Genomic DNA, 27,003 nt, shown 5'->3' with positions numbered 1-27,003 from the left:
CAATGTTTATATCCCAGGACAAATTAGCTAGCAACAGCAAGCTAGCTAAATAGGACAAATTAGCTAGCAAGTGCAAGCTAACTATCTAAATTGCCATAAATGTTTAATGTTTTTCGACCTGTCCCCAAATTAATATAATTGGTTCAGAGTTTGTTTTGATATTTTAACCTGCGTGTCGTGATCGCGTTTGGTGTGGGGGGACAAAATAAATGTATGCACGATGGCGCACGCGCACAGCCAGTTTGGGTTCAGTGTTAGACTTGTTGGTGAGTAGTGTCCCCATGAGTGACAGATCACTGAGCCAATCACGGCGCAACACTCCGTATTTTCTGCTGGCTTGGCCCACCACCACAGAAAGCACTGAGCTAGGCTGAAACACCTGAGTTTTGGAGCTGCCTTACTCAAGAAACCAAAAAAAGAGACCATGTTTGTATGCGGCTTTATTAACTCAAAATATATATAATTGTTACATTGTTTGCAAACTGATATGTGACATGTATTAATGACAAAATAACATGCAAAACAGGCAAGCCTTATTTTTTGCCCCACCTGCCCTGAATGACGGGTCGCGACTGGGTAGCTGATACTCAGAGCTTAAATTGCCAAATTGATTAGTCACAGGAATCAGGACGAATAAAGCCAATACAACTGCCTGTTTTACAAATGGACGGGAAATCATAAAATGCCATTGCAAACGGTAGGCCTACCACGTAGATGGGCATTTCTAAAATGGCATTTCCGGCTACACTGTAGGCTATACCACAATAAGCACAGAACGACACTGATGCCTTTTGGACATCTTTTTTTGGTGATGTCCAGACTGGAGGTCTTTTTTGGTGCAGTCTGGACCAGCTTTGATTTCCATGTCCACGAACGTTGGTTTTTGGTCTGGACCAAATCTAAACCAATCATAGATGCCTATGTTTGGTTCAGATTTGGTCTGGACCAGCCTTGATTTGGCCCAAACATAGACATCTATGAATTATATATTCTCAACTTTCACCTAGAACAGAAAATGTACTTGATTTCAATTTCCAGAAAAGTATTTTGACCTTTCATTCAGAACCTAAATTAAACCTAATTTCAACTTAATTTTGCTTACTGGGACTATTGTAGTTTTTTTGTCTTGCCTAGAGAGGCAGTTACCCCCTAGTACCCTATTGGTCAGTGCTACTCCTGCAACAATTATTTTGTGCTCGTATTTGTGGATGTATTTTCATAAACATAAAATAATGATTTATTTATTGGAATTGTGTCTGTGTTGTGTGTCTTATATTATATTATTAATGACATAATGGCGTAACATAACATGCCTCATGTTGATAAATACATATTTAGTCCCTGAGACTGGAGCTCGCTCGTTGGTGCGCCCCACCCAATTGTCGTGCTCACTGATGGTGGCACCACGAGCTCACGGTAAACACCCCTCGTGACGGAGTCATGAAGATACTGGAACAGACTGGGAGCGAAGGAGACATGATGGGAGGAGTGGGAAATTCTGGAAATAGTACAGACTTGCGACGATGTGACGCTTAAAACCGTAAGCTATTGAGTGCGAGACTAATTATTTAGCAAAAAGCCCATATCCTGTTTCCTCGGTTCCGTGGAGGAACGGACAGATGTCCGCGGAAGATGCTGCGCTTCTGAAGACAGAGAGTGGGAAAGAATGGGTGCAGGGATGCTGACAATACAAATCCATGGCTGCACGTGAAGAACTAGCTTTCCCTGAGAGTGCATGAAAAAGATTCCACCTGATCATCTGATATAAACCGGAGAACCGACGCTGCGATGGTGACTGACATGTTCTGAGCTGAGGGAACAGCGGGTGAGATGAAGGCGGCGGTGAGACCTAAGCGCATGCGGCTTTTCTGGCGGCTCGGTGTCTGTGGAGTCGGGCTGATCACCGCCACCTGGCTCATGCAGCTCCTAGACGTAACAGGTGCGTTTCACCCAGAGTCGCGTTATTAATTTCATTCATACATAAAATATCAGTGGTTTATTCAATCATCACACCTGTTTCATTATTAAATTCTTATTATTTTCAAATGTTTTATTTAACCTGGCAAGACAGTTAAGAACAAATTCTTATTTACAAATTACGGCCTACCCCGGCCTCCCCTAAAAACAATGTGATCGCTTTTTATAAACACATAATATTTAATAGGCTAATATCTTTTAGGAAATAATTTATGCTGCTCTATCCTGACAGACTCTCCAAGCCCCAGTGGTGTTGTTGGTGACTTCCCGTGGTCTAAGAGAGAACTAATGCAGGAGAGAGAAGAGGAGAACCACACCTCCTACACTCCTACAACGCCCAGAGCTGGTGCACAAGTGTTTTTGTTTGTTTCTGTGCTCTTGGATCATTAGTGTCTTGTCTTTCTACCTGTGCATTACTCCTCTGCTTCCCACTCACTCATCCAGTGTCTCTAGCCTATCTGTCAATCTCTCTGGCTGTCTCTCATCATTTCTTTAAAGCCAGACTCAGTAAGTCGCAAATAAAATGTCATTTTTCTTCTTCAGGTTTAACATATCTTGAAATATATTGATGAAAGATGAATTTGCCATTTGGATCACTTCAAAGTGACACAAATGAAGGTTTTACGAATTATAACTCCAGCAGTTTTATTAACAAATTGCAGCTCAGATTTCTCCAGGAAATGATGAGGCATAGGCCTAGTGATAATTTCTATCGCACATGTTCTAAATGTCTCCCGCCACGACTACAGCAACACATCAACACTACATATCTAGCGACACTATATTACCAAAAGTATGTGGACACCTGCTTGTCGAACATCTCTTTCCAAAATCACAGGCGTTAAAGTTGGTCCCCCCTTTGTAGCTATAACAGCCTCCACTCTTCTCGGAAGGCTTTCCACTAGATGTTGGAACATTGTTGCGGGGACTTGCTTCCATTAAGCCTCAAGATTATTAGTGAGGTCGGGCACTGATATTGGGCAATTAGGCCTGGCTCGCAGTCGGCGTTCCAATTCATCCCAAAGGTGTTCGATGGGGTTGAGGTCAGGGCTCTGTGCATGCCAATCAAGTTCTTTCACACCGATCTCGACAAACCATTTCTGCATGGACCTCGCTTTGTGCACAGCGGCATTGTCATGCTGAAACAGGAAAGGGCCTTCCCCAAACTGTTGCGACAAAGTTAGAAGCATAGAATCGTCTAGACTGTCATTGTATGCTGTAACGTTAAGATTTCCCTTCACTGGAACTAAGGGGCCTAGCCCGAACCATGAAAAGTAGCGCCAGACCATTATTCCTCCTCCACCAAACTTTACAGTTGGCGCTATGCATTGGGGCAGTTAGCATTCTCCTGACTTTCGCCAAACTCAGAATCGTCCATTGGACTGCCAGATGGTGAAGCGCGATTCATCACTCCAGAGAATGCATTTCCACTGCTCCAGAGCTTTACACCACCCCAGCTGACACTTATGTGCGGCTGCTCAGCCATGGAAACACTTTCATGAATCTCCTGACGAACAGTTCTTGTGCTGATTTTGCTCCCAGAGGGAGTTTGGAATGCAGTAGTGAGTGTTGTAACCGAGGACAGACTATTTTTACATGCTACGTGCTTCAGCACTCGGCATTCAACCACTTCTCGGCTGAGCCATTGTAGTGTAACAGTTTAACTTTAGTCCGTTCCCTCGCCCCGACCCGGGCGCGAACCAGGGACCCTCTGCACACATCAACAACAGTCACCCACGAAGCATCCTTACCCATCGCTCCACAAAAGCCGCGAAAACTACTTCAAGGTCTCAAAAGCCGCAAAAACTACTTCAAGGTCTCAAAGCGAGTGACGTCACCGATTGAAGCGCTATTAGCGCGCACCACCGCTAACTAGCTAGCCATTTCACATCGGTTACAGTAGCTCCCGAGTGGCACAGTGGTCTAAGGCACTACAGTACCTGGTTTGAATCCAGGTTGTATCACGTCTGGCTGCGATTGGGAGTCCCATAGGCCGTCATTGTAAATAAGAATTTGTTCTTAATTGACTTGCCTAGGTAAATAAAGGTTAGAAAGCTCCTAGATGTTTTCACTTCACAATAACCGCATTTACAGTTGACCGTGGCAGCACTAGCTGGGCAGAAATTTGACCAACTGACTTGTTGAAAAGGTGGCATCCTATGACGGTGCCACGTTGAAAGGTTCTGAGCTTCAGTAAGGCCATTCTACTGCCAGTGTTTGTCTATGGAGATTGCATGGCCGTGTGCTTGATTGTATACACCTGTCAGCAACAGGTGTGGCTGAAATAGCCGAATCCACTCATTTGAAGGGGTGTCCACATACTTTTGTATATATAGTGTATATCTCTCTTAATATTAACGAGACTCATAAATGAGAGTTGAGTGATACAGAATAAACGTGTAATTTAGCAGACAAATGCATGTTGTAACGGTTAATATTATTGGATCCTGGCTGTCAGTCCGTCTGTGCTATAGTTGATGATATGCAAGCACGCAGATTTGAAAACACTGGTCGGTCTGTCATTACAAAGTTACTTTGATGTTGCTAGTTTGAGTTTTGAATGAACTGAAATTGTTGGCGATTTTCATTCAGCAAGGGATTGAGAATATTTTCCTAGTGCAACACTTGCTAGTTGGAACATATTTCAGACTTCTCAGCACGAGCAATGCTAGCAGAATGCTGGACACTAATCACGAATGCCAGCTCTGTCTGCTGGTAAGTGAAGCAAGCTAGCTAGCTAATTTAGCTGACTAGCAAATGGATAGATACACACACACACGCATTGCTTGCAAATGTGCATAGCCTACGGGTGGGTGATCAGCCAAATAAATGTTCATACAGTTGCTAGTTGGCTAATTGTTTTTTTCTTCTTGGATGTGGAGTTTACTATTGCAACCCTTTGATGGCACATTTATTCAAACCTATAGTTGCTATTGGTCAAGCAACATTTTTATTTAACTTGGCAAGTCAGTTAACACATTTTTATTTACAATGACGGCCAAACCCGGACGACGCTGGGCTAATTGTGCGCCGCTCTATGGGACTCCCAATCACGGCCGGATGTGATACAGCTTGAATTCAAACCAGGGACTGTAGTGATGCAGTGCCTTAGACCGCTGCGTTACTCGGGAGCCCAGATAACACCGCTACCGTTGCTCCGCATTAGGCGGCCTATATTGTTGAACTTGTCTATTAAAATGACATTTTACTGCTGTAACGATCATAGCTGACTCCACTTGTACATTTTTATTTTTTGTGCAGTAGAGTAACCTACATGCTTGTAGGCTACAAGCAAACAAGAACACCGGCTGTCTGATACTGACAGATCAAAGGATGGCTTGCCCAGTGGCCGCTTGAGAATTATGTTTTGCCTGGGTTTGTTTTGGCTCCCCGACAGTTTGATATTTCATAATCACAAATGACGTAAATTATACTTACTGAGTCTGGCTTTAAATGGGTTCAGACTGATGCCTAAACCCTCATTAATACGCCTTTGAGGTCCGTGTTGCTAGGCAACTAAATGCTAAATTCTAGAACTGCTAGCAGAGTGTATTCTGAGCTTTTTTAAATGCTGCCCTGTTAGTATCGCCCACTTTTCTTGTCACGTCTGGTGTGTATGTGCGTGCTTAAGTTAGTGTGTGTGAAACATGTATGCATGCAAATGTGCGTAGGCCAATGTGAATGAGTTTAGGGTCCAGGCCAAGGCCAAGGGTCCAGGTTGTAGATGTAGGAGGTAAAACTATTTAATACATTTTAGAATAAGGCTGTAACATAACAAAATGTGGAAAAAGTCAAGGGGTCTGAATACTTTCCCAAATGCACTGTATGCAACCTACCTCAGACCCCTTGACTTTTCCCACATTTTGTTATGTTACAGCCTTATTCTAAAATGTATTAAATAGTTTTTACCCCTTCAATCTACACACAATACCCCCATACTGGAAAAAAAACCCCCACTGAAATATCATATTTACATAAGTATTCAGACCCTTTAATCAGTAATTTGTTGAAGGACCTTTGGCAGCGATTACAGCCTCGAGTCTTGTTGGGTATGATGCTACAAGCTGGGCACATCTGTATTTGGAGAGTGTTTCCCATTCTTCTCTGCAGATCCTCTCAAGCTCTGTCAGGTTGGATGGGGAGCGTCGCTGCACAGCTATTTTCAGGTCTCTCCAGAGGTGTTTGATTGAATTCAAGTCCGAGCTCTGGTTGGGCCACTCAAGGACATTGACAGACTTGTCCCGAAGCCACTCGTGCGTTGTATTGGCTGTGTGCTTAGGCTCGTTGTCCTGTTGGAAGGTGAACCTTCCCCCCAGTCTGAGGTCCTGAGCACTCTGTAGCAGGTTTTCATCAAGGATCTCTGTACTTTGCTCCGTTCATCTTTCCCTCAATCCTGACTAGTCTCCCAGTCCCTGCCGCTGAAAAGCATCCCCACAGCATGATACTGCCACCACCATGATTCACCGTAGGGATGGTGCCAGGTTTCCTCCAGACGTGAAAAATGGCATTCAGGCCAAAGAGTTAAATCTTGGTTTAATCAGACCAGAGAATCTTGTTTATCATGGTCTGAGAGTCTTTAGGTGCCCTTTGTATGACTTCTTATACACTATATTAGGCCCAGCCTTTGGAACTTTGGTTTTCCTAGATATGGCTACTATAGAGCTGACGTGATTCCTTATTCTATATACCAGAGAAGTATTTTAGTTCTACATCATGGAAATCTATCTGAACGTTGGCCAACGTTTTGTCCTGCTGAACGCTGCCCAGGATCAAGGTTGTAGAATACTGACCAATTAAGGAGGTGAAGAGCTCAGGCGCAAACTCCGAGCGGGCTGTCATGTGCCTTTTACTGAGGAGTGGCTTCCGTCTCGCCACTCTACCATAAAGGCCTGATTGGTAGAGGGCTGCAGAAGTGGTGGTCCTTATGGAAGGTTCCCCCATCTACACAGAGGAACTCTGTCAGTGACCATCGGTTCTTGGTCATCTTCTCCCTCGATTGCTCCGTTTGGCCGGGCGGTCAGCTCTAGGAAGAGTCTTGGTGGTTACAAACTTCTTCCATTTAAGAATGATGGAGGCCACTGTGTTCTTGGAGACCTTCAATGCTGTTTTGGTACCCTTCCCCAGATCTGTGTCTCGACACAATCCCGTCTCGGAGCTCTACGGACAATTTCTTCAACCTCATGGCTTGGTTTTTGCTCTGACATGCACTGTCAACTGTGGGACCTTATATAGACAGGTGTGTGCCTTTACAAATCATGTCCAATCAATTGAATTTACCACAGGTGGACTCCAAGTTATAGAAACATCTCAAGGATGATCAATGGAAACAGGATGCACCTGAGCTCAATTTCGATTCTCATAGCAAAGGGTCTGAATACTTATATAAATAAGGTATTTTTGTTTTACATTTTTAATACATTTGCTAACATTACTAAAAACCTGTTTTCGCTTTGTCATTATGGGGTATTGTGTGTAGGTAGATTGATGAGGACAAAAAATAATTTAATCCATTTTAGAATAAGGCTGTAACGTCACAAAATGTGGAAAAAGTCAAGGGGTCTGAATACTTTCCGAATGCACTGTATATCCCAAAGAGTCAAGAGCCACCAGGAGCTGTGTGGCTGTTGCTAGGAGATGATATGGAACACTCACATGGTCACATGATCTCAAATCTCAAGAACTGCTAGAGTTTTGGAGCGCAACAAACTGTGTCTTATTCCCTTGAATTGGAACCCTTCTTCAGAAAACACACTCAATCTCTCTCCTCTCCCTCTCTTTCAGCAATCCACGAGTTTCCAGCAGATGTCTTCTCTCCAGAGCAGAGGAGAAAAGGAGCAGTTCTTCTCCATGTAGTCTGTGTGAGTGGCCTACCATGTCATTAGGAATTAGAATGCATATATGGTCATTTAATAGGATCTCTATGTAGCTTACTGCGTTGTTTAACAATGCTGTCGTAGTATACCATTCTACTGTAACAGTACCCCAACAATCACTATGTCATCCAACTCAGTCCACAGACAAGCTGTTTCTCCTCCTGTGTTTTCTAGGCGATCTACATGTTCTATGCCCTGGCTATAGTCTGTGATGTCTATTTTGTTCCATCACTGGAGAAGATATCAGAGGTGACAATAAAAACACCTTCCCACATCTGTTGGTTTCTTTGCAGGTTGACATTTATTGTCATGAGTCTTGCCCTAGAGGCAGAACTAAACAATTTCTGCTAGATGGGCTAGCTGCAAAGTCAAAATTGGCTATATTGTAAAAATGTTAGCTTTTTGGTCTTATTTTAAGGTTAGGGTTAGGCATTACGGTTAGCAGTGTGTTTTAAGGTTAGGGTCAAGTTTTGGGTTAGGTTTAATGACTTTGTGGCTGTGCCAGCTCGTGACCACTCTGCATTGCTGCGTACAGTATATGTCATCTCAATAAATGCCAACCTGCGGTTTGTTTCCCTCATTACTTTTTGATTGCCTTTTCACTGTTTGAAGTTTGTTTTAATTACAAAGCCTCTCTGTTTATCCATTAACCTCTTTTCTAGAATCTTCAACTCAGTGAGGATGTTGCCGGGGCAACGTTCATGGCGGCTGGGAGCTCCGCCCCTGAGCTCTTCACCTCCTTAATTGGTCAGTATTCTACATCCTTGATCCTGGGCCGCGTTCAGCAGGACAAAACGTTGGCCAACGTTCAGATAGAAATCTATGATGTAGAACAAACATGCTTCTCTGGTATATAGAATAAGGAATCACGTCAGCTCTAGTCATGGGATATCTATCTGCAAAGTTCCACAACGTTTTTGTACTGAACATGGCCCAGGTCACCAGAAGGGCCCTGCAAATGCATACCGATTGGACTGATTGGATCAATATGCACTGCTGTTGACCTCTTGTTCTCCCAGGTGTCTTCATCACTAAAGGTGACCTGGGGGTAGGCACCATTGTGGGATCGGCTGTCTTCAACATCCTCGTCATCATCGGCGTTTGTGGGATCTTTGCCGGACAGGTTACTCAACTTTTTTGAGACGGGTGAAAGCAATATGGCAGGATTTAGATTTAGACAGGCAGTGTTGTACAGCAGTATGTTGTGTTCTCTCTCAGCCTATCTCGCTGAGCTGGTGGCCGCTGCTTCGGGATTCTCTCTACTACATCCTGTCTATATTGATGCTGATTGTGGTGATCTATGATGACAAAGTGATTTGGTAAGGACATTGGACCATTAACAAGACTGGGTTCTCTACATATTTATAACTCGATGATACATACAGATTGTACTTTTAAACAGTTTTTCTCTGTTGTAGGTGGGAGACCATCATATTGATCTCCATGTATCTAGTCTACATTATCATCATGAAGTGAGTAACTGACTACATTATCGTCATGGGGTAGGTTACTGACTACATTATCGTCATGGGGTAGGTTACTGACTTTGTCTGTGCCTCTTATAGTTTACTATTTGTTCAGTTCCCCCTCTTACCCCACAACATTTTACTTCAGATAAGCACAAGCAAGGTATCTATCCATGACAAATGTTGGTTGCTATACTGTGTGTGTGTTTTGTGTAGGTTCAACAGACCCCTGTCAGGCTGGGTGGAGAGGCACTGTGGTCGAGGGGGCCAGCCCTGCTTCAGTACCTTGAGACGGACCACCGCAGTGGGGCATGGAGGAGTCGACTGTGACACCGACATGGTGCTGCTGAAGAGAGGTCGGTTTGTGTCTCTACCACTGATTGTTTGTGTGTGTGTGTGTACGGACACACTTATATCCACATTGCTTCAAATTGTTTTCAATCAAATGGAACATATCCCATTGGATCATGATTCTAAAATAGACAGACATAAAGTAGCTCTTTCAGTTGAAAACTTACTTTTGCTCACCTCCTCCCTCTCTCCTTTCTCCTCCTCTCTCTCTCCTCCTCCTCCCTATCTACTCCTTCTCCCTCTCTTCTCCACCTCCTTCTCCTCCTCCCACATCTCTCCCAGATTCGTGTGCAGGGCAGGAGACTGCAGTAGTGATGGTGGATGAGTTGATGAGTCTGCACCCTCACCAGCTGAGCTTCTCTGAGGCAAGCCTCCATCTCCTGATCACCCCACATTTCCCCCCCTACACACGTCTCCGCATGGCAGGACGCATGGTCATCAATGAGGTACACAGGACACACGAACACACACCACACACACAGCAGTATGTCTCCACACCTTAGCATGGAAAGATGCATGGTTATTATAGAAGTGCAAAAAACACCCACGTAGGGCTGTTGCGGTGTCCGTATTACCGCCACACCAGCGGTCATGAGTAATGAAGGCAGTCAAATTCCATGTGACCATTTAGTCACGGTAATTAGGCTTTTCCAAGCTCTGCTGGTCATTAGTAGCCTACCAAACCTGCTAACTGCCTGGTACTCAGCACTCTATTGTCCCTATAATCACTCTGACATTAATGCAAATGTAATCAAAAATCTAATCAAACACTTCATGAGAGCCCATGAGCTCATGTTGCACATCATTTCTATAGGCGAGAAAACAGAGTGATGGCCTCTAATAAAAAGAGGAGGATCCCATCTACTTTCTATAGGCTAGGCCTACTATATTTATTTCTCAACTTTACTAATATTTAGCAAATATTAAGCACATTGGTTCTCTTTACAACAGAAGTATAGCCTACCTGCTGGTATGAAAATGAATCACAGGAAAAGTATCCTCTATTTGCTATTTAAGTGCAGAGATGACATGTATTCTTCCCCCTGCCCCTGTTTCGAGACAGGTGCATGATAATGGTCCATTCTAAATCAAAACGAAATGTAAAGACAAAAATAAAATCAAGAATAGTCTGATGGGTGACAATATTAGCTTATCACTTGTGAATTATATATTATCACTTGTGATGCCCATCTTAAGGCAAGAAAAAAATAATTTTTTGAGTCATAGTCGCACACCTCATGTAGCCTAGCCCATAGGCCTATATGTTTTGATAAGGTTTGTATCACAACTAAAGTGGCCAAAAAACGTATTTAAAATGAAGCACATCAATCCGCTTTACAACGGGTGTAGAGCCTAACTGGCATACATAAGCAGCGCATGAGTTTCAAGATTGGGGAAGATAATTTTCACCATAAAAATGCACCTTTATAATCATTTACATTTACATTTAAGTCATTTAGCAGACGCTCTTATCCAGAGCGACTTAAAAAGTATTACATGCATAATCGCATTTGTGTCACTTTTGATAGTGGTGTGTTCCGCTAATGGAACATTCATTGTGAATGAGAGACTAAATGAAGCATATAGGAGGACCTATTTCTTTGTTAACCGCTCAACACATAATAGCCGCATGTGCGCACTCATTTGGATAAAATATCCTTTCTATTTTATTCAGCTTTGTTCTATTGTATTCTTCATACTATAAAATAATGCCACGGAATTCTAAGCAAATCTAGTCTGCTAAATTAACTAGTGTAGCCCACAGCCATATGCCATAGCCACATCAGGACCTAACATAAGGACCAACTCAGAGTATGTTCTTCTGAAATGGACTACATTTTCTTCATATCATGTTTCTTTAGACCTGTCTAAAATAAATAATGGATTTATTGTGAAGGTGTAGGCTATATTACATGGATTTATTAGACTTGTTAAAATGTAGATGTTCCAAAGGTCTGCATCAGTAACTTGTAGGCTACAGTATGCCTGGAAGCATGGAGATGCTAAATGTGTTTGTTAATTAACAGTCAATTACCGTGAGACTGACAGTTATTTGCTTGACCATCACCGGCTGACGAGGTTCCGTGGCCGCCACAGCCCTACACACATGCTTTGCATATTTCCTAACACTCCCATGCCTTAGCTTTTGCTGGATGCACGATTATAAATCACAGACAGACACACTATGCTTGTTTCATCCCTGTTGTTCTGTTCTGGCTTAATGCTGAATGCCAACATTGTGCTGTTGGATGTTCTCCTGCGCCATGCTCGAGTTGTGACATTCTCCTACTCTAACAAATAAAAACTGTAAAACGTATAAAGTTTGTCTCTTACCTTCTCACTCACAGAGGCAGAGGTTGAGCCGGGCTCGGGGCCAGGAGGAGAACGGTGGAGCGGGGGAGGAGGGGGTAGATGGGGCCACATGGGGAATAGGGAACAGTGGGGCAGAGGAGGAGAGGGGAGATGGGGGTGCATTATGGGGAATAGAGAACGGTGAAGCGGGGGACAGTGAGAGGCAACCACTGGAGGGGGATGGGGGGCCGGAGGAGAACACAGAGGGGTTACAGCCCGAAGAGGAGGAGCTGGAGGAAGAAGAGGAGGTCTCCTTCAGTCCCTTCATAGTGCCAGGTGAGCGTAACCTTACAAACACATTTACAAACAAGGAACCTGTTGCTATATTCTGATGATATTGAGCCTGGTTCCTCTCAAGGTTTCTTGCTGCTGCTTCTTGCTCTTCGTTGATTGAGGTCAGGTTACTGTAAAGCTCTTCGTAGATTGAGGTCAGGTTACTGTAAAGCTCTTCGTTGATTGAGGTCAGGTTACTGTAAAGCTCTTCGTTGATTGAGGTCAGGTTACTGTAAAGCTCTTCGTTGATTGAGGTCAGGTTACTGTAAAGCTCTTTGTGACTACTGTTGCACTTTGTGATTGATGATTGAAAAACCAAGGTGCTGCTCCCTCCATCCTCAGGAGGGCACTGTGAGCGTGTGCGCTGGCTGGTGTCATGGCCTCTGTGTCTGCTGCTCTGCTGCACTGTACCCAACTGTGTCCTGCCTCGCTGGAGCCGCTGGTACCTCCTGACCTTCCTGGCCTCCACGCTCTGGATCGCAGTCTTCTCCTACCTCATGGTCTGGATGGTATGACTACAGATCACACATACACAATCTCACACATAAAAACAAACACATGTTCCTACACATAACACACGCTGTGTGTTACAAGGTGGGACAATGCTGTCTAATGGGATTTGATCATGTTGATAAGAATGTAACAGCTTTATAATCCCATATGTCACCTAATGCCCTCTATGCTCCCAGGTGACCATTATCAGTTACACGCTGGGCATCCCTGAGGTGGTGATGGGCATCACCTTCCTGGCAGCTGGCACCAGCGTACCGGACTGTATGGCCAGCCTGATCGTCGCACGACAAGGTAATCAAATTCTAATCAATCTGTGTGTGTTGTGACGTTAACCTTTTTTTGTTTGTTTTGTACGGTATGAAGGACATGCCTGTCTCTAACAGTATGCCTTGTTTTGACTATGGTGTGTGTGTGTGTATTGTAGGTATGGGGGATATGGCTGTCTCTAACTCCATTGGCAGTAATATCTTCGATGTGCTTCTGGGACTTGGGTTCCCTTGGTTCCTGCGCACTCTGGTGGTCGACTACGGATCAGTGGTAGGGCCAGATGTTTTTGTTGTTGTGTTGATTCGTTTCTGTGTGGCTCTGGATGACAAATGTTCATTAACCAAAAAGCTGCTAGGTGTTGTGTCTTTGAGGTTGCCAGATGTGCATCTACAAAAAGAGGTTGTTTTTATGGTTGGCAGGTGTATATCAACAGTAAAGGCCTGGTGTATTCAGTTGTTCTGCTGTTGGGTTCAGTGTTCCTCACTGTGAGTATCACTGTAATATCTTTTAAAGTTATTTGCATAACAAAATCAGACTGTATATAGTACTTTTCTGCTGCTCTAATCCTCTCTGTCCACCTCTTACGTCTTTCTCCATTTCTCTCTATCACTCTCTCTGCAGGTCCTGAGTGTTCATCTGAACCGTTGGTGGTTGGACCGCAGACTGGGTCTCTGTCTCATGATGCTCTATGCCATCTTCCTACTCTGCTCGGTCGGCTTCCAGCGACTGTAGGCCAGGTTCCCACACATTTTAGTATGATTATTATGATACTATTTGATGTGATGTTTTCACATGTTGACATTATTTATCAGTCGTATGTGTACGGGTATTTAGTTACAGTTAATTTGCATTTGAGACATTTATGAATATTGTTATTGATGGGAAACCTCACATTTTATCTTTGATAAATGTTTCAAACTGGATCTTTTACATAGTTTTATACAGAGCAACTAGAGAAATGTGTGATATCCGAAGATGACAAGTCGAGAACATCCACTTCACACAATGAATTTATAATGTATTGAATTTCTATCTATAGTTACTTGATGACAATGATGAATCATATTCTTAGAGTGAAAGTGTTAAAAGGCCCAGTGCAGTCAAACTTGATTTTCCTGTTTTTATATATATTTTCACACTGAGTTTGGAATAATACTGTGAAATGTATGATAATGCCCTTTTAGTGTAAGAGGTGTTTGAAAAGACAGTGGGATGGAGTTTTGGCCTGCCTGGTACCACCAGGTGGTAAATTACTTAAAAGACCTATTACATAGAGTTCCAAACCTATTTTTTACCATTGTTTTAAATGAAAATCACAGTAAGGTACTTAATTGTTGCCCAGAAATGATTTGATATTGAGATAAAAACAGATGCATTGGACCTTTTAAGACCCAATATTGTATTGCTTGTAGGAGTGCCACAGCAGTAACCATACTCTGCTAATCATATATAATTGTATGCTTGTAGGATGACTCTTAATGTATGTAGACTGAACAAAAATATAAACACAACATCTAGTGTTGGTTCCATGTTTCACAAGCTGAAATAAGAGCCCAGAAATGTTCCATATGCACAATAAGCTTATTTCTCTCAAATTTTGTTTATATCCCTGTTAGTGAGCATTTTATCCTTTGCCAAGATAATCCATTAACCTGACAGGTGTGGCACATCAAGAAGCGTGATCATTACACAGGTGCACCTTGTGCTGGGGACAAAAGGCCACTAAATGTGCAGTTGTCACAACACAATGCCACAGATGTCTCTAGTTTTGATGGAGTGCAATTGGCATGTTGAATGCAGGAATGTCCACCAGAGAATTGGATGTTCTACTACAAGCTGTCTCCGTCATTTTAGAGAATTTGTCAGTACATCTGTCAGGTCTCAAAACCGCAGACCATGTGTATGGTGTTTTGGGGGCGAGTGGTTTGCTGATGTCAATGTTGTGAACAGAGTGCCCCGTGGTGGCGGTGGGGTTATGGTATGGGCAGACATAAGCTACGGACAATTTGAATGCATAAAAATACCGTGATGAGATCCTAGTCCCATTGAGGCCCATTTTTTTATAGGTATCTGTGACCAGCAGATGCATATCTGTATTCCCAGTCATGTGAAATCCATAGATCACAGCCTAATTTAAATTGACTAGTTTCCTCATGAACTCAGTAAAATCTTTGAAATTGTTGCATGTTACATTTGTGTTTAGCATGTTTTATTCACTCACTGTTGGACTGATGATTGCACTGTTTTCATTGCTGTAAATACTTCGGAGCATTGTTTCTGTTTAGAGAATGAGTGCAATAAATACCAGTCTGCGCAATAATCCCTTTTGCAGTCTCCCTCCCTGAGTTTCTTGTAAATTGTGGAGGTGCCTATTGCTCTTGTATGAACAGAAGCTTGAGAATTTCCTATATGTCCGCTTCCCTAAGAAACTGTTAGCAGATACATGGACATTTTAATAGGGCAAAAGCAGTTTCAATACAAAAAAAGTAAATAAAAATACATTATTTACCATAACAAATACTCTATGGAGATCATTAACATCACAAAAGAAGATAAATCAATGTCACTAAAAACAAATAGAAAAAGTCATACAGTACTGGAATTGAGTAATATGCCCCCCCCCCCATTGACGTTAATATATACCGGTACTTTACAAAATTCAACTAGAAAAAAAATCCCCTGCTCCATGGAATATCAAGTGATTATATAAAATGTAAAAAAAATAAAGTAAAGAATTGTGTGAGTGTGTGCAGTCGTACTCAAGTACAGGTGCAAGTCTGCATGCAATGTGCCTCGCTCATTGTGGCACAGATATGAACAGCTACATAAACCATAAAGATGATAGCTGACAAATGTTCAATAATGTTAGGTTTAAAATCAGACCGGCAGTAAGATGTGATTCAGTCACAATAGAATGACTATAGTTGCCTCCCAAAAGGCACCCTATTGGACCCTGGTCAAAAGAAGTGCACAGTAAAGCGAATAGGGTGTCATTTGGGACAACATACGGACCTTGGCACCAGAGGTTTCTTAAAATGTTTTGTCGTTGCAGAACCTTTGAGATAAATGTTTTTAAAACATCCAAAAGAAGTACACAGACAAAAGTCCACTATTAATATCCCTCAATGTGATCATATTTTGAAATCCTTAAATCCATACACATTTAAGAAGTAAAAATAGATAATTTGGCAAGAAATTAAGCACACTGCCTGTCTTAGCAGTCCACACCATATAAAGGAGAGGGGGGGGGGGGGGGGGTTGAGTTGGGGAATAGTTAGCGTGAGAATCCTTTTTTTCTAATGTGGTCTCTGCAGAGTGTGTAACAGTCCAGGTGAGTTAACAGCCATGATAGAAGGAAAGACAGCAGGGGGTGGGGCTTGCCAACAGGGTGGTGGTGAGTGGACTCCCTCCTCTCCAGTCCCGAACCAGACCCTACCTCCTGGTCATTGAGGGGGTGTGGACCTGGGTGTGAGGGCTACTGTCGTTGTATAAGGTGGGGTTCCCTGGCTGAGGACAGGGTGGGTTACTCTGGGGTGGCCCCAAAGACACTGATAACTAACCGCTATTCATCCTCTGTGGTGGGGCTCTGCTGCTTGTATATAGATGCCTTGTCCTTCAGCAGCGCCAGGCAAAGGTGACAACTCCAACTCCCTGGAAACAGACAGAGAGTGATTAATACAGGCAAACTCACCAGTACAACATCATCATAGTAAATGTGGGCTTCATTGAAGTCAAAGAGGAGTTGTTAAACTGACATACCTTCTGGCGGCTCAGTCATAGGCGGCTCAGTCATAGGAGGCTTGAGGCAGTACATGTGTTGTGGTTAGACTGACATACCTTCTGGGGGCTCAGTCATAGGAGGGTTGAGGCAGTACATGTGTTGTTGTTAAACTGACATACCTTCTGGGGGCTCAGTCATAGGAGGCTTGAGGCAGTACATGTGTTGTGGTTAAACTGACATACCTTCTGGGGGCTCAGTCATAGGAGGCTTGAGGCAGTACATGTGTTGTGGTTAGACTGACATACCTTCTGGGGGCTCAGTCATAGGAGGGTTGAGGCAGTACATGTGTTGTGGTTAGACTGACATACCTTCTGGGGGCTCAGTCATAGGAGGCTTGAGGCAGTACATGTGTTGTGGTTAGACTGACATACCTTCTGGGGGCTCAGTCATAGGAGGCTTGAGGCAGTACATGTGGTATCCTCGATCACAGTCATCACAGAACAGCAGCTGGTCCTGACAGACAGAAACAGTGTGTGTGAGGAGACAAAGAAAAGGAGAAGTATGAAAAGGCAGAGGTGGAGCAGGACTCACGTCGTTCTCTGAGGTACCACAGACGTTGCAGCACTTGCACTCGATACACTGCCAGCGGTACGTCTTCACAGCTGCCATCATCACATCTGTGAACTGCAGGCAGGACGGGTGACCTGAAGGGAGACAGTCACAGGTCTGTTCTCAATGACTTACCAACCTGGGTAAATAAAGGTTGAAATACATCCACAGAACACTGAAACAGAGGCAGACTAAGGCGTTATAGTGCAGCACTGCTAACATCAGTTCAGCTGTTTACATTAATGCATTTTGAAGATGCCAACTCCTGGCTGTGGCAGAAATAAATAATAGATTATTGTGGATTCTGTCACCATGGGTCTTCAGACAACTTAAGGTAAGGGTAATTCCACCCAAATATAGATTTTGCCTGAAATATCCCTTTAATGGAAATGTGGGACATTGGTGGGAGGTTCCTACCTGAGCGTCCGCAGTCTGAGCAGGACACCAGCTCCTCTGACTGGCCAGTCTTCTGGTTGTGGGCGGAGTCTCCCAGACAGAAGTCGCAATAGTCGTTGGGCAGGGCCAGACCGTTAGGGCCTTTCTTAGGAGCTGGGATAAGAGAGGAAACGGAGAACAATGAGAATGAAAGACAATACACTCAACCTGCCCTAGAACACCAACATCCCACTGAAACTACAGTAGAGAGACTAACTTTGTAATAGTTTGACTCGCTCTTGAGGTGTGCTTCATTTAGCTTTGGGTATGCACTTTTGGGACTATTCTATTGATTCCATTGTAGTAAATGAAGTAGTAAACTGTTAAGACATGCATTTGACTCAGGTCTGGTATCATGAGATAAGCAGGAGTGATTCTAGATCTATAATAGAAATGTGACCAGCTCTATAGTAGACTGTGACTCATGATTCTAGCTGCTATCATTCCAGACAGTGACTCACTCTTGTGCTCCTCAGGCTGGCGCCGGGGGGGAGGGGACTCTATCTCCTCTCTGTCCTCCCCCTCTTCTTCCGCCAGATGGGAGTGTGTGTAGTGGTAGCTCAGGCCCGGACGGTTCTTATAGCGCTTCCCACAGACTGCAAACACACACAGCATTATGGAGTAAGTCATCACACAACAGAATTTAGATTAAATAAATGTATACTCACTGTCACAGGCGTATGGTTTGTCCTGCTCCTCCAAGGCTGCAGCGGCTGCCTCCATTTTCTTCTTTCCATTTCCCACTCCACGACCCTTGGACTTGCCCTTCCCTCGTCTCTTCGGGGTCTCATCCTCAAAGTCCTCATCATCCAGATCATCCAGGTAGTCATCGTGGTCCAGCACCCTCTGAAAGCAGAGTTCAAGATAAGACAGGTGCACTGACAGAGCATTGGGAGCAACACAAACCTTTTTGTAAAGGGTATTAGGAATCTAGAGCCTCGTTTGTTAGATGCACTATTGTAAAGTGGTTGTTCCACTGGATATCATAAGGTGAATGCACCAATTTGTAAGTCGCTCTGGATAAGAGCGTCTGCTAAATGACTTAAATGTAAATGTAAATGTTTGTAAAATGTGCTTATATAAAAAAAAAAACAGAGGTCCCATCTAACCTTACGGATGCGTCCAGAGGAGGTGTGGCTGGAGACTGTGGCGGCCACGGGTTCAGGTGTGGCTGGGTTCTCCTCCGGGGCACGGGGATCTGGCGGGCCCCTCCTCTCCAGTGGCTCCCCCTTCAGCAGGGCCTCCAGGCTGCTGCCGTCCACCGTTCCCACAACATCCCGTTTCAGACCCAGCTCCAGCTCCGCTACACACACACAGAGAGAGAGAGAGAGAGACCGAGAGGTTTATTCAAAACTGAGGCAGAAGACTAACAGGCAGCACTACGCCCTCTGACATATACAGAACAAATAATAAAAACCCATAGGATGAGGAATTGTACCTGATTTGATAGGTGGGAAGGCCAAACGGGGGTCCTCAGGAGGGTGGGACCGCCGTCTCTTCCTCCAGCGTCGAGACGGATAGCTATACAGCTGCCCAGGAGCCATGCCTGAACAAAACATATATAGATTAATAAATGTTTATCATTAAAGTGTGCTTTTGCGGGAGTGAATGTGTGTGCGCACGTCTTTGCTACAGACCTGCACTCCGGTGTCTCTTCTCCATCCAGATGTAGCAGTTGCTTTGAGCAACACCCGTCTGAGAGTCGATGAAAGGCATAAGGATGCTCCTCTCCGCACACAGACGAGCATTGTAGCTGTGGCACTGTTCCATAGCATCCTTATAGTACTGCTCCCCGAGCCTGAAACAAGAAAACACACTCATGCTAGACTAGAAATTATCATAGTCTTTATTCTAACCATTTCAAAACGAATAATCCTGTATAGTTGTACAGGACCCCCCCATTCACTGTAATATTACAGGATAACACTTGGCTACTATAGCGAACAATACAGAGACGGCAGGTAGACAATGAAGAACCGCAGACAGGCTGCGCTTCAATGGTTGGCAAGCTAGCTACGCTGGTCTCAGTGAAAGATGGGCCTATCTATAAAGCCAGCTACGTAGTTAACATTAGGTGCAATTTATATTTACACCATAATCTTTGTAGACCGTTTATGAACTTCCGTCTTCTAATCCAACCAGCTACAATAAGTTAAAATGACAATCGTTTTCAATTGAAACGCTGTCTAACATAAGCTAGCTAAACTTGCTAGCTGGTTAGCAAGAGAAACAATAGCCATAGCTAGTTGGCTAGCTACATGTAGCCAACGCTTTGCTGTCAAGATTGGGCAAATAGTCATGTTCTACATAGTTTCCAGTACATTGTAAACTCCTACGTCGGGACATAAATCTCTTAACGTGTAAAATGCACCTACTCGTTTAAAAAATAAAGTACAACTTACACTTTCACAACACTATCTACGGCCGCCGCCATGTTTGCTCAGTGCAGTTGTCAAAATGTCCTCTGCGCCTGCGCGTGTAGCTGGGTTCAAGATACGTTTTCACCTTATCAAAATAGAAGGGCCCCTTTTGAGCATTCTCATGTAAAAAAGAACAAATTGCAGTGGAAAAATCATTGGTTGAACAATGGCAACTGAAAATAAATACAACAATAAGCAGATTGAGAAATAATTATTTATTGACAAGAATAGTGTGAGAATCAGAATGGATGACTGATAATCATTGAAGTGCCCAATATCATCATGTCTTTGGAAAACTCCACTGTAAAATAAGGAGTGATTCAGTAGAATACCAAACATACAGGACTGAGCAAATTATCAAATTAAATTACAGTAAGCAGCTAGCTACATTAATAGTCGTTGTAGAATAGATACTTTTGTAATATGAAGAAGATGAGAGAGATAGGGACAGAAATCAATCTTCAGTCAGTCTTCAATCAGATTAGATCTTGACCACTTGGCCGGCCACACAGGGACTGACTCTCTTCCCATCTATCGATGGGGCGCTCCTCTGGATGAGCAGCCTGCCGTAAGTCCCTCCCACCTGGCCCTTGGTCAGGCGTCCAGGATTGACACACACGCAGCCAATCACATCCTGTGAAAAAAAAGAAGTTTTTTTTAAGCTTCATAGTAAATATGTGTGTGAGAGAGAGCGAGAAAGATGGAAAGAGAGAGAGCGTTTCCACTGTGTGAACCAGCTATGTTGTTCACCTTGATGAAGAAGCGTAGCTCGGAGGGGACGATGAGCACATCGGGACTGAGGGGCATCTGGCCGTAACCCTGGAACTTCTCATAGTCCATGTTCACCTCCTCCACAGGCGGGTACAAGGGGTAGTAGCTATATATTGCACACAGAACAGGGAAGAAATTAATTATTCTTGCCCTCAAACGAGTCCAAGAACAATAGCCAGAAAGTGAAATAATTACCGTGTGGACACAGGATAGTAGTGTGTGGAATCTATGCCCTTTAAGCTAAACACACATGTGATGTTACCTACAATTCAGCTTTATCTCCTAATGTGTAACATGTTTGATCTTTTTGAACACAATGGAAATAAGTTATTTGTGTTATCCTAGACAAAACATGTTATGCATTGTATCCACATTTGTGGTTGTATTGTATTCTTAAATTGTAAAAAAATTATTAAATCAATCAATCCCTTAGACCCCTCTGTCCCTGCGCTCACTCACTTTCTCTGGGTCAGCATATGCTTCAAGATGCGTGAGAATCTGTCCGAGCCAGAGGCACTGAAACACAGAACAGTATCACCTCATAAACACTTTGATCGAAGGATCAGTCATGTTAAGCAACATACATCTGTGAACACCAACGAGATACAATGTAGAGGTTTGGAACCGAACACACATGCACTCACCAGCTGATTTCCTCTGCTCCCATGTGGAAAAGGATGTCTGTAGAGGTCAGGCCAAAGGTCACGCCATCGATGAGCAGGGTGCAGGGGTCAGGCACCAGGGTCACACGCTGAAGAGCCAATGGAAAAAAAACAAATGTAACGTTGAAGTAAAGCATGCTGTTTTTCTATGACCGAATACTTTTTGTATGATAAAACATTCTATTTTCTGAGTGACAGCAGGTGTCTCAGTTCTGAATGACATCACGTGGGCCATTTCACCTTTGCGTCATCCTTGCTGAGGTCCGGCAGGATGAAAGGGGGTTGTGGGTAAATGAAGTGATGGTGGACATCTCTCTGGGAGGGAACAAATACCAACCGACATCCAACTCTGAGGAGGAAGCAGAACTGTGTTTACAACAGCAAGGGAAGAGTTTGAGCTAATGCGGTTGGTATGAAGAGGGTCAAATGAAGCAGTGTGGGTGTAGTAACAGTGTAGTAAATAGGTAAATATATAGTCATATTTACCCTTTGGTGCCTTCCACAATGCTTCCCACACATCTGGAGAAGATGGCATCAAACGTTTCCGTCACCAGAGATTTCTGTCACACACAAAGAAAGAAAAAACAATCAACTTCTGATATAAAATGCAAGTCAACATCCTAGATATTGAAAAATAACTTGAGTCAGTAGCCAAGACAGAGAGAATGAAAAGGTACCTCTATCTGCTCATGTTTGGAGTCCACAAAGGGTCCCAGCTGTGGGTTAGAGAGGAGATGTGAGGGACAAACATACAAACTTCAGCCAAAGAGCAAAAAAGTGTGTCAATGAGTGAGTGAGTGTGACCTCGTGAAAACATGTCAATTCTACTGACCAGTATGCAAACGTCAGGGCGGTCCCTGGCGATGACGTTGATGAGGTCCACCAGGGGGTCAAAGGTCAGGCCATCAGAGGGGGTGTAGGGACCACAAGCCACCATCACCATCAGCTGCTCTGGAACTGTGGGACAGCAGGGACGTTAGGGAGGGGGGTCTAAGAGAGCTGTCAGAGGGGGTGTAGGGGCCACAGGCCACCACTACAATCAGCTGCTCTGATACTGTGTTAGAGCAGGGACGTTAGGGTGTTTAAGTGTGTGTGGTGCATACTCAGTTCCCTTCCTTACCATCAGGAATGTCCATGTCCATGTCCATTTCCTGTTTGATGGGAGTAGAGTAGAATGGGAGAGGGACACCCTAAGAGATTGAAAATATCAAACAATTAAACAAGAACTTAGAAGTCATAGTGGTCAGCTTGAGAATCTCCAACAGAGCTTTTAGTCCTGGAATGGGCTTGATCAGGATCCAGGAAATTAAACAAAGGTGTTTTAGAAGAATCCCACTGACCTCAAAGAGTTTAGATGCCACAAACTTCCTCCCTGAGGTATTCATCCCCTCCATGACGACCACCTGTCCAGGGAAGAGTGAGTATTCTCTGAGTTCAGACAGGTCTACTGGCACCTGCCGCCCACCCTGATCAGGCCCTGCCTCCAACAGCACTGATTGAGAGTTAAGCTTCCCATTACTGTCACAGCACACCTGTCCCAGTACAGTCACACTGTCCTACAGACAGAGAGAGAGAAGAGAAATTAACACACATCCCCACACACAGCAGTGAAAGTAACAGGGGGAACATACTGTGTGAGAGTGAATGGTAGGCAGTGAGCTGCCTGTAAGTACCTGAGCAGGAAGAGACACAGGGGAGAACTCTTCTATGTTGAAGTTTGTCCTCAGTTCCTCTCCCAGCTCCTCAATCTTCTCGGTCAACACTGGCAAAGACAAAAGACAACATTCACGTCGGCACATAAAAAAATTAAATAGAAAGTCCAACAACAACACTACTGATCTAACAGTCAAGATGAATGAAGGATGAGGAATAAGGAAGTAGTTGTGTAATCACAATCCTACTATAATCCAATAAAGATGTTTAAAATAACTATCGCAGTTGTAGTTTGGTTGCCTACCGTTGCGGACGTCCCTCAGCCTTTGGAACATGTACTTGTAGTTGTTAATCAGAGAGTCCTCTGATCCCTCTAGGAGCTCCAGCTGAACCCCATTCATCTGCCCTTTCCTCCCCGCCCAACGTGTGCCCTGGATGGCCCCAAATGTAGACACCACCTCCCCCCGACCTCCACGCTGACTGTACTTCTGAGAAGGGGTCGCACTGCAGAGAGGAGGAGGACACATTTGGGGATAAGGCAAGGGTGAGTGTGTGTGTGTATTCACAGATGATTGTAGCGGTGTATCCATGTACACTACATGACCAAAAGTATGTGGACACCTGCTCGTCAAACATCTCATTCCAAAGTCACAGGCAATAATATGGAGTTTGTCCCCCCTTTACTGCTATAACAGCCTCCACTCTTCTGGGAAGGCTTTCCACTAGATGTTGGAACATTGCTGCGGGGGCTTGCTTCCATTCAGCCACAAGAGCATTAGTGAGGTCGGGCACTGATGTTGGGCGATTAGGCCTGGCTCGCAGTCGGCGTTCCAATTCTTCCCAAAGGTGTTCGATGGGGTTGAGGTCAGGGCTCTGTGCAGGCCAGTCAAGTTCTTCCACAATGACCTCAACAAACCATTTCTGTATGGACCTCTTTGTGCACGGGGGCATTGTCATGCTGAAACAGGAAAGGGCTTCCCCAAACTGTTGCCACAAGGTTGGAAGCACAGAATCGTTTAGAATGTCATTGTATGCTGTAGCGTTAAGATTTCTCCTCACTGGAACTAAGGGACGGCGCCAGAACCATGAAAAACAGCCCCAGACCATTATTCCTCCTCCACTAAACTTTACAGTTGGCACTATGCATTGGGCCAGGCAGCATTCTCCTGGCATTCGCAAAACCCTTCAGACTGCCAGATGGTGAAGCGTGATTCATCACTCCAGAGAGCGCGTTTCCACTGCTCCAGAGTCCAATGGTGGCGAGCTTTACACCACTCCAGCTGAAGCTTGGCATTGCGCATAGTGATCTTAGGCTTGTGCGCGGCTGCTCAGCCATGGAAACCCATTTCAGGAATTTCCAGACAGGAAAAAATAAGAAACCTGCACACTGCTCTTGATAGTATCACTGCTCTTTAATAAGCTTTACGTATCGCCTCACGTAAAGCTTATTAAAGAGCAGTGATACTATCAAGAGCAGTGTGCAGGTTTCTTATTTTTTCTCATTTTATTCAACTGTTACCATGCACCTGCAAAAAAGACAGCTCAGATGTGCGAGTGCCTTTTGAATTATGAATATCGAGACGAACAGTTATTGTGCTGAAGTTGCTTCCAGAGGCAGTTTGGAACGCGGTAGTGAGTGTTGCAACCGAGGACAGACCATTTTTACGCGCCACACGCTTCAGCACTCACAAGGTCCCGTTCTGTGAGCTTGTGTGCCTACTACTTCACGGCTGAGCCGTTGCTGCTCCTAGACATTTCCACTTCACAATAACAGCGCTTACAGTTGACTAGGGTCAACCCTAGCAGGGCAAAATTTGTACGAACGGACTTGTTGGAAAGGTGGCATCCTATGACAGTGCCACTTTGAAAGTAAGAGCTTCAGTGGGGGCATTCTACTGCCAATGTTTGTCTATGGAGATTGCATGGCTGTGTGCTCGATTGTTTTACACCTGTCAGCAACGGGTGTGGCTGATATAGCAGAATCCACTAATTTGAAGGGATGTCCACAGTTTTGTATATATAGTGTATGTAGTTGTGTGTGGTGTACCTGGGGGAGAAGCTGGCTGAGCACAGCAGCAGGCCAGGGCTGGCTATAAAAGCTGCACTCCTCTTAGACTGGGGGTGTTCTGGGGTGGTCAGGGCACGCTTCTGAGAAACCTAAAAATACACAGAGCAGAGGTAATGCTTTGTACAACACATATCAACAGACAGACACCTCACTGAAAGTAACATTTGCAGAGACATGCACTCAACAGACAGTTTATTAGGCACACCACTGGAGGTGAAGGGGATGTCCAACCCGTTACTAGATGGATGTACTTAATAAACTGTCCAGTGAGTGTATGTGTAAAATACCTTAGCTGGGGTGGAATAGGAGTCCAGAAGACTCTCCTCTTCTTCTTCTGCTTTGATTCTGGAAAGGCAAAGTTAAGGGACAGCACCAGATAGAGTCCTGTATTGTTCAAACTGTCTAACTTATAAACACACACTGAAATATTTCTTCAGCAATCCTAAGCGAAACATTTAACACTGAGATAGAGATTGTGTGTGTATAAACTGTAGAGGATACAGGTCATGCAGCGAGTTGATATCCCTGGTTCTGTTGTGTGATTCCTCTCGCTTTGCGATGGCCGGCTTGGCCTTGTATTTCTTGTTTAGAACCTGCAGCAGCCCAAGATCAGACATGCAACAATGAACACCAAGTGAGTGTGTGAGAGTGAGAAAGGGGTCATGTGTCTTTCTCCCACCTCATGCTCAAACTGATCCAGTGTGTTCAAACTGAGTTTCAATCCTCCCTTGGTGGTGCTGAAAGCCACCCACTCCAGAACTATCTCATCCCCCTGCAACCTGTTGCACAGACACTGCTCCAACACTGGAAAATAAGTAGAAAGTATGCCAAGATCACTGATTATTTGGCTAACAAAACATTAGCAAAGCAAGTTTGTTTGTTAGCTTAATGGGATAAGACCGAGGGAAGAAGAAAATTGCACTTACTCTTGTCCAATATGTCGTCTCCACAAACAATGTCGAAAATGTTCAGCTCCGATTCGATTCGATCTGCATTTACTAATGCCATTGTTTTACAAATTAACTGAGCCAATTAACGTGTGGAATATCTGATAAGAAAAAAAAAAAACTACAAAAACAAGATAAATCAGCCAACTGCTGCCAAGAACAATGTTGTGATAGTTAAAAAGCCTGCTAACTAGCCATTTTCACAGCCTTGCTACCACTTCAGACATCATTATGATTCCCAAATACGCGAACAACCAACTAAACGTTGACTAGCTAACAAGTTATACGACAACCAACAATAACTTGATTAATAATAACAATAGCAGTCGGGAAACTACCATTACCTTTCCGTACACTTCTCATCGATTTTGCCGCGAAATTTCGTCGCAGATGTTGGCGGCCGGATTAGACGTCACAGATCAAACCCTAGAGCTACAAAACGAGGCGCTAGGTGTATTTGCCAAGCTGCACTGCCATCTACTGTTTATTTTGATAGTGACGCTTAATGTTTAAATCCATAAAATACACGAATACAGAGAAAAAAATGATGTCTCGCTGTGTCTTCCAGTTTTAATTTACATTCATATCATAGAAACATACATATTTATATCGCACTTAATAAATATCACAATATATAATACAAAA

At 44.0% G+C, this 27,003-nt stretch overlaps 3 protein-coding genes across 4 annotated transcripts; 1 reads left to right on the top strand and 2 right to left on the bottom strand.

Annotated features, from left to right (window-relative positions):
* Positions 1-1,294: 1,294 nt before the first annotated feature.
* On the top strand, positions 1,295-13,804 carry LOC120046924 (sodium/potassium/calcium exchanger 3-like). The gene is made up of 15 exons (XM_038992472.1): positions 1,295-1,299; positions 7,721-7,835; positions 8,025-8,099; positions 8,513-8,597; positions 8,870-8,973; positions 9,069-9,169; positions 9,269-9,322; positions 9,533-9,672; positions 9,950-10,113; positions 12,016-12,295; positions 12,635-12,801; positions 12,982-13,096; positions 13,230-13,342; positions 13,492-13,557; positions 13,694-13,804. The coding sequence occupies exons 1-15, from the start codon at positions 1,295-1,297 to the stop codon at positions 13,802-13,804; spliced, it is 1,695 nt and encodes a 564-aa protein (XP_038848400.1).
* Positions 13,805-15,504: 1,700 nt separating this feature from the next.
* Positions 15,505-20,294, bottom strand: LOC120047933 (zinc finger protein ubi-d4-like). Of its 2 annotated transcripts, XM_038993556.1 has the most exons (10): positions 20,240-20,294; positions 19,475-19,635; positions 19,276-19,383; positions 18,947-19,140; positions 18,506-18,683; positions 18,299-18,433; positions 17,820-17,951; positions 17,385-17,497; positions 17,225-17,306; positions 15,505-16,723 (listed from the first exon to the last, which is right to left on the bottom strand). In XM_038993556.1, the coding sequence occupies exons 1-10, from the start codon at positions 20,269-20,271 to the stop codon at positions 16,635-16,637; spliced, it is 1,224 nt and encodes a 407-aa protein (XP_038849484.1). In that variant the 5' UTR covers positions 20,272-20,294; the 3' UTR covers positions 15,505-16,634. The 2 variants fall into 2 exon arrangements, with proteins under 2 accessions (XP_038849484.1, XP_038849483.1); XM_038993555.1 differs by having other exon boundaries at positions 17,225-17,497.
* A 163-nt stretch (positions 20,295-20,457) lies between these two features.
* Positions 20,458-26,761, bottom strand: pola2 (polymerase (DNA directed), alpha 2). The gene is made up of 18 exons (XM_038992900.1): positions 26,703-26,761; positions 26,338-26,479; positions 26,091-26,215; positions 25,913-26,004; positions 25,699-25,756; positions 25,391-25,500; positions 23,648-23,847; positions 23,364-23,452; positions 23,031-23,246; positions 22,811-22,880; positions 22,523-22,647; positions 22,368-22,406; positions 22,177-22,250; positions 21,931-22,039; positions 21,673-21,779; positions 21,488-21,544; positions 21,008-21,134; positions 20,458-20,891 (listed from the first exon to the last, which is right to left on the bottom strand). Exons 2-18 carry the CDS (start codon positions 26,417-26,419, stop codon positions 20,739-20,741), a joined length of 1,833 nt encoding a protein of 610 aa, XP_038848828.1. The 5' UTR covers positions 26,420-26,479; positions 26,703-26,761; the 3' UTR covers positions 20,458-20,738.
* Positions 26,762-27,003: the final 242 nt, after the last annotated feature.

The sequence above is a fragment of the Salvelinus namaycush genome, chromosome 5 (genome assembly GCF_016432855.1).
Source record: "Salvelinus namaycush isolate Seneca chromosome 5, SaNama_1.0, whole genome shotgun sequence".
In the NCBI taxonomy this organism is placed as follows: Eukaryota; Metazoa; Chordata; class Actinopteri; order Salmoniformes; family Salmonidae; genus Salvelinus; species Salvelinus namaycush.
Note: the sequence above shows the minus strand (reverse complement) of the source record. Positions and strands in the feature narration are given on the sequence as shown.